This window comes from Mandrillus leucophaeus, unplaced genomic scaffold, assembly GCF_000951045.1.
Source record: "Mandrillus leucophaeus isolate KB7577 unplaced genomic scaffold, Mleu.le_1.0 Scaffold445, whole genome shotgun sequence".
Taxonomy (NCBI): domain Eukaryota; kingdom Metazoa; phylum Chordata; class Mammalia; order Primates; family Cercopithecidae; genus Mandrillus; species Mandrillus leucophaeus.
The window spans coordinates 2427156-2433973 of record NW_012104754.1 but is presented as its reverse complement, the minus strand read 5'-3'; the positions used below and the strand labels follow the sequence as shown (position 1 = coordinate 2433973).

Sequence of the window (6818 nt, the reverse complement as noted above, 5' to 3'; positions counted from 1 at the left end):
GCTAAAAGTAGAAAACAGTGAGGATGTTGAGCAACTCATACACTGCTGGTGGGTATATATATTGACACACCATTTTTGAAAACTCTTCAGCACTACCTACCAAAGCTGATTAAATGTGTATAACCAAAGGCCCAGAAATTCCACTCCTGAGCATGAAACCAACAGGAATGCACAGCTAGAGCCACCAAATGACCAATATTCACAGCAGCTTGATTTATAATAGCCATAAATTAATACTAACCCCAAAATTCATCAACAGTACAGGGACAAACAAAATGAAGCATATTACAGTGTTTCACACTGGTGCTGGTTCAAACAGGCTTGGAAGAAATGATTGTTAAATTTCCAGGAATTCTGCAGACTTGTTAGACTCAGTCATTATGAAAAATTAAAATATATAAGCTTACAATTAAATAAACAATATTTCAAGCAAAGGTTATAGTCAAAGCTCATAACTTGCTAATTCTGAGACTAAATTTTACTATCATCTGTGCTTTTGAGGTCATTTACAACTATTGTATATATATGGTGGAAACGCTACACAATGGCATACTACCATGCACCTCTTCTCAACTCTAGATTCAGCAACATCATTTTGGCAGCTTAAAATAGCCATCATGGGAGTGCTTACACCATGGCAAGACTTCAAATCAGAGCTTTTTTTTTGCTTTTTTTTTTTTCCTTTCTCCCTTAAGAATCAGTTGTTAGACATTTCTCACACACACTACAGCACATTTATATACTGGGAAACTATATAATAATGAAAAAGGAAAGACTGTTATTTGCAACAAAAAGAATGAATTTCACAGACATGTTGAATGAAAGAGGTCAAAACAAAAGCGTTCATACAATATTATTTCATATATGCAAATTTCAAAACAGGCAAAGCGAACTATCTGGATAAAGGTAAGGATACAATTATCTTAAGGAAAGTTATTGACTTGGTTGGGGCACGAGAGAGATTTCTGGGGCCTGAAAATATGTGCTTTTCTTCCAGTGTTCACAAATAGGTATATACATATGTAAATATTCATCAAGCTATACATTTAAAATTTGTGCATTTATTCATGTTAAGTTCTATCTCATAAAATTTAAAAAGCTGTAAATTAACACTAAAAAATTACTACTGAGAAATGCAAAATACAAACACTTGTATATATTTGTATTCATGTGAATATAATATAAACACACACTTATTGTCTTCTTAAAATGATTTTTTTAACTTTTATTGAAGTATACGTAACACTGATGATGCCTTAATACAACTAAAATCTGTCAGGAAAAACTCTAATGCTAATAATGTTTTATATTCAAAACAGAAAGTTTTACTCTGAAAAAAACATGTATGTAGAGTGAATTCTTTCTTTAGAAACTTACTATACCAAAAGGACTCCTATGCCAGTGAAGAATGAGTTCCCTCTTAGCCCATCACCACTGAACTACCAACCTGTAAGTTTTGTAAAAAGTTCCCTGCAGTCATCAGTTTTAAGGATTCCTGCCAGGAGGGCATGGTACAGCTTTTTTCCAGGTCAATTTTGACAGCATTGACTTTCCTTTGAAACAGCAGCAGTACGCAATCCATGATCCGCATGATGAGATGAGGGGGACGGCCCAACGTGCGGACAGTGGCGATGTCCGAAGGCCTGATGGTCTGGGGGATGAAAGAAAGGATCAACCAACCTCAGACAGGAAAGGACAGACAAGCAAACCTTGCATGTCCAAATGCTGCTATTTCAACAGAGGACAGAAAACTGTTTTAAGTTAGATGCAGAGCCATGGGGTCTAGATGCATATTTAATCCCAAGGAAACACCATGTCCCAACAAATTCAAATTTCTACTATTCAAACTAGCAGTGAGAGGAAGGAAATGTTGGCAAGCAGATAAGGAGCTGTGACTTCTCTAAAAGTGCACAGATGGCTTTGTGCCAGAAAAAAGAAAGATATAATCTGGAAGAAAAAGAATAGTCAGCACATAAGTAGATTTCGAGGTTCAAAACCAGGAAAATTACAGTATTTGCAATGCTCATTAGCTATGTAGGTCAAGAATCTGCCTCTCTCTCTTAAACAATTCAGGCTTGTCACTGTGGACCGACACCAGAGGGTAGCCGCAGGGCTGACAGATTGAATAATTAGAGGTTTCTTAGCTGGGAACTGACCTTTAAATGACGGGACTTGAGCAATATGAATTTTACGAAGCTCTCTCTTAGAAAAGTTCCGTTCAATTTCTAGTACATATATTCTTACAGAGTAAATGATTTAATAGTCACATACACCTGTTTTGGTTGATAATAACTGCTCAATCACCTAAAACTCACTATGGAATAAGTATTGAAAAAATGTTAAATGTAAGAATTGGAAACAGTCCTATCTCTAGGACAAATAGTATATATTCCTTCCTTCCAGATCTTCAGAACATCCATCTGGTTTGTATTTGCATCCTTTCTATCAAAAGACAGTAACCAATGACCTTCTAGTAAAAGTGAATGATTTTTTCTCCAAGGACTGAGGAAAAAGAAAAAACACTAAACTTGGTCAATTAGGAATGTAACTACATACCTTGAAAAGGTTTGTATATATATAGTTTTGCATTTGTTTTTTGTTTTTTATTTTGAGACCTGAGTCTCACTCTGTCACCCGGGCTGGAGTGCAGTGGTGTAATCTCAGCTCACTGCAACCTCCCCCTCCCAGGTTCAAGTGATTCTTGTGCCTTGGCCTGCTGAATAGCTGGGACTACAGGCACACGCCACCATGCCCAGCTAATTTTTCTTGTTTGTTTTTTTTTTAAAGTAGAGACAGGGTTTTACCATGTTGGCCAGGCTGGTCTCAAACTCCTGACATCAGGTGATCTGCCCACCTCGGCATCCCAAAGTACTGCAATTACAGGCATGAGCCACCAAGCCCTGTCTGTTTTAATATATTAATACTAGCATTTATGAAAGACAGACAGCTGGAAGTTAGGGTGAATGTGTAGTAGGGAACTGAAAATGGCAAACAGACCTTTATTTGAGGGGTGCAGCTATAAAAGAAAAGAGAAAAATAGAACAGTAGACAGTGAGGAAAGTAGGGTAGGGTCAAATTAAAGTTATATAAAATGTAAGGGCCAGGCATGCTTATTTTACTTTAGCTTTAAAAATAATTTTCAAACAGAATGGTGCTCAGCTGTGTTAGATGCCCAGGTAAAAGAAGTTGGAGAGGGGAACAAAAACTCAACCTGTTTCACCTAAGCATTAAAGTCCTCTTTTTTCTGCAGGCCAAGAAATATGACTGTTACATAATCTCCTATATGCTGTGGCAATAATAGAACAGTTATCTAACATCTGGAGATATTTTTTATTTTTGCTCTGAGCTGGTTAAAGTCAGATTAATATCAAGATAGGAAGAGACACATTCTCTGCACAAGATTTGTTATCTTATTTGTTGTATAGATTTAGGTAACCTGATGTCAAAATGTTAGCGTTCGTACATACCTGGAACTCTCTTAGTAAAAGTGAGTCTTCAAAACTGGACCAGCCTTTAAGGTGTGGCCTAGTTCACTAAACTCATTTCATTTTCTCAAACTCCAGCCTCCTTTGTAATTTTGCCATTGGTGTATTGCCACACAGTTTGATATGGTTTAGCTCTGTGTCCCCACCCAAATCTCATCTCAAACTGTAATCTCCACAGTCAAGGAAGGGACCTGGTGGGAGGTGATTGGATCATGGGGACAGTTTCCCCCATGCTGTTCTCATGATAGTGAGTGAGTTCTCAGGGGATCTGATGGTTTCAAAGTGGCAGTTTCCCCTGTTCTCTCTCCTGCTGTCTTGTGAAGAAGGTGTCTGTTGCTGTTCACCTTCTGCCATGATCGTAAGTTTCCTGAAGCCTCCCCAGCCAAGGGGAACTGTGAGTCTTTTGTTTATAAATTACCCAGTCTCAGGTAACATCTTTATAGAGTGTGAACACAGACTAATACACAATTGTACTGTTTAATTGCATTGGAAGCCTGCTCAAACTCTCTCATTAATGAGCTACATCAGATCAGTAGTTCTTTATTTGGGTAATTCATAGACAGAAAACATTGTATCTTACAGATCATCTACTCCAATGGCCTCAATGAATGAGTGAGGGAATGTTGTCTTAGAAAGTTGATGTGACTTTTCCAGCATTACATAGCTTATTGACGACAGAGTTGAAATGAGGACTCAGGACTCTCGACCACCAGTATATGGCACTGCCCAACACTGATGAGTGAAGAGAGTGAGATGTTAAGTAGAATATGCAAAACCCATAAAGAGCTAATAAAGTCTCTGGCAGAAAATATTACTTGAAATCACTCCAGTGGATAGCGCTTCGGTCTGAACCAGTAGAGCATTTCCTTGCTGTTGTTAATCTTTTTAGCCTTAGTCTGCCTCTTAGGCCCTAAAGTTGACATCTGTTATATCACATAGATGTACCTGCAATGCAGCTTCTGCCTCTTCCAAAGCTGGTTTTGCTGCTTCCAGTTTTTCTTCAGCAATGGCTTTGTCTTTAGAGATGCTGTCCACAATGGCCTGGGCCCTGTCCTTCACCTTCTGTACCTCAGCCTTGACCTTTTCAGCAGCCTGTGCTTTCATTGTCACTTCTTTTAAGACCTAATTCCATACAAAGCAAACAATACTTCGTCAAAAAGTATTAAACATCCAGCTGAAAATGCACATTTTTGCCTTGATTTATTGATTTTGTCCACTCACCCAGTTTTTTATACATAAGATTAAGAGTACTTTATTCCAATGGAAAGTAATGTATAATTTGATAGTTAAAGCCACTGAATATGCATAGACCATTAACACTTGTGAACTTGGAATTCAAAAGGAATGTGGCACATGCGTAAATGCCCACCCACCGTGTCGGCTTTATTGTTGGCCACTTGTAGCTCCTTTTCTTTCACTTCCAGTTCTTTACTCAAGGCTGCAACAGACTCTGAAGCTTCTTTGAGCTTTTCCAATCCAGTATTCATTCTGGGATTGAAAATCCAAGCAAACAATGTTAAAATGTGTAGGACTCGGATGCCATTTTCAAGTACTGGTCCACTAGTGAGTAGTAATGGTTATATCTGAAGATTGCATGTATGCAAGTAGCAAACCCAAGAGGGCTTAGCAAAAAGGATACAGGTCCAGGCTTGACTCTAGACAGATAATGCGTATGTTCTTTACAGACCTCGTGCAAGAACAGTGAACCTGCTAGAACACGCATCATGAAATTAGGAACCATGAGGCTAGAATCTGTATCATGCAGGAAACATACTTAATGACATTACGCTAAATGACGATAGACTTCAAATGCTTGAAGCCCTGTCATGGAAGAAGGAAAATAATGCCTGTTTTTTCAAAAGAGACTAAAGAAATTAAAAGAAGAATGATGTGGGCTTAAGAAACAAATTTAAAGCCATCAAAACAGCTGTAGGAAGGAACTAGCTGCCTGCCTGAACCTGAAATAACGTGACCTTAAAGATGGGAACCCTCAGAGTCATTTCATGTAACCACCCACCCAGGGATTCCTTACCCTGGCTCATTCTAGCCATGCTCAGGAAGATGATCTGATTGTTCAGAAAAGCATAGGGCAGAGCAGTGACATTTGGAAGAAACTTCAGGGAAGCAGGGATGCTCCTTAGGCAGTGAACATATGCATCAACCTGGCTTTTCCCTCTCAGTCACTCAGAAGGGATGGGAAGAGAAGGGTGAGAAGAGGGAAGAGGGGATGTCTGCATTCGCAACTCCCTTCCAGGTCTATTACTTCTATCCTGAAGTCACTCAATATTATAGAAAGCAGTGGGCCACATAAAAACCTGGCAATAGTTTATCCTACTGGGCAAGGAATAGTCAATAGGCTCTAGAGGAAGGTTTCCCAACCTCAGCACCACAGACATTTGGGATTGGATACTTCTTTGTTGTGACGGAAAAGAACTGCAAGAAGTTTAGCAGCATCCCTAAGCCTCTACCCACTACATGCCAGCAGTACCCCTCCCCTGCCCTGCCGCCTCAGTTGTGACACACAAAAATGTCTCTGGTCATTGCAAAATATCCACCAGGGCAAATCTGTCCCTGGTCGAGAGCCACGGCTTTAATATAGCTTTGTATATGAACATCACACTTACCTGTTGGCCAGGGTCTGTACCTCCATATGCTTTTCTCCATATATGAGCTTATAGCCCTGAATAAAGGAGAGGTATGATTTGGGCGTCACATGGGTAGAACGTCGGAATCTCTGGAAATAATCAACACATTTCTCGGCCACCCCATCCTGGAAGGAGCCCATGCATTGGACCACCTCCTTCTTGATTTCCAAACTGCAGTCAATATCATAGGAAGCGAGGAAGTGCTCAGACACTAGAGAGCATAAAGATGACAGTGTGTGAAATATGCATGTAAGTTACCCTTTTAAAACTTAACTGTTTACTTCTAATGCTTAGACATTTCTTAGGAATGCAAACCATTTTTGTAGCCCCAGCTAGGTCGATCTATGTCGGCATTTTTGGCCCCAGGCCTATAACATCAACAATTTTATTTTCTGTTTCATATATAAAACTATAAAAAAACTTTAAACCTCTCATCACTCTTTGTTGTCTGGTGCTTGTGCAGAGACATCTCTTATACACAGCTGCAGGTTCTGGTCAGCAGCCAACCTGTTTTATGGCTTACATCAGGACAAATGGTACAAATAACTCAGAAATCAGTGCCCACCTGGTACTCATATTTAACAATGCCATTTATTTTGTCACTCAGAACCTGTCATACCCTTAGTTCCCCCCTGGCTCTGACTGCATTTGGCATGTGGAAACGCTCATCACTAAATTGTTTTATGCC

General features: G+C 39.4%; 1 protein-coding gene across 1 annotated transcript in view; it reads right to left on the bottom strand.

Annotated features, from left to right (window-relative positions):
- DNAH5 (dynein, axonemal, heavy chain 5) overlaps positions 1-6818 on the bottom strand; it is a 274359-nt gene that overhangs the window by 70344 nt on the left and 197197 nt on the right. The window contains 3 exon segments of the mRNA XM_011994188.1: positions 1448-1651; positions 4431-4607; positions 4859-4973. Of these exon segments, the coding sequence (XP_011849578.1) occupies positions 1448-1651; positions 4431-4607; positions 4859-4973 (496 nt within the window).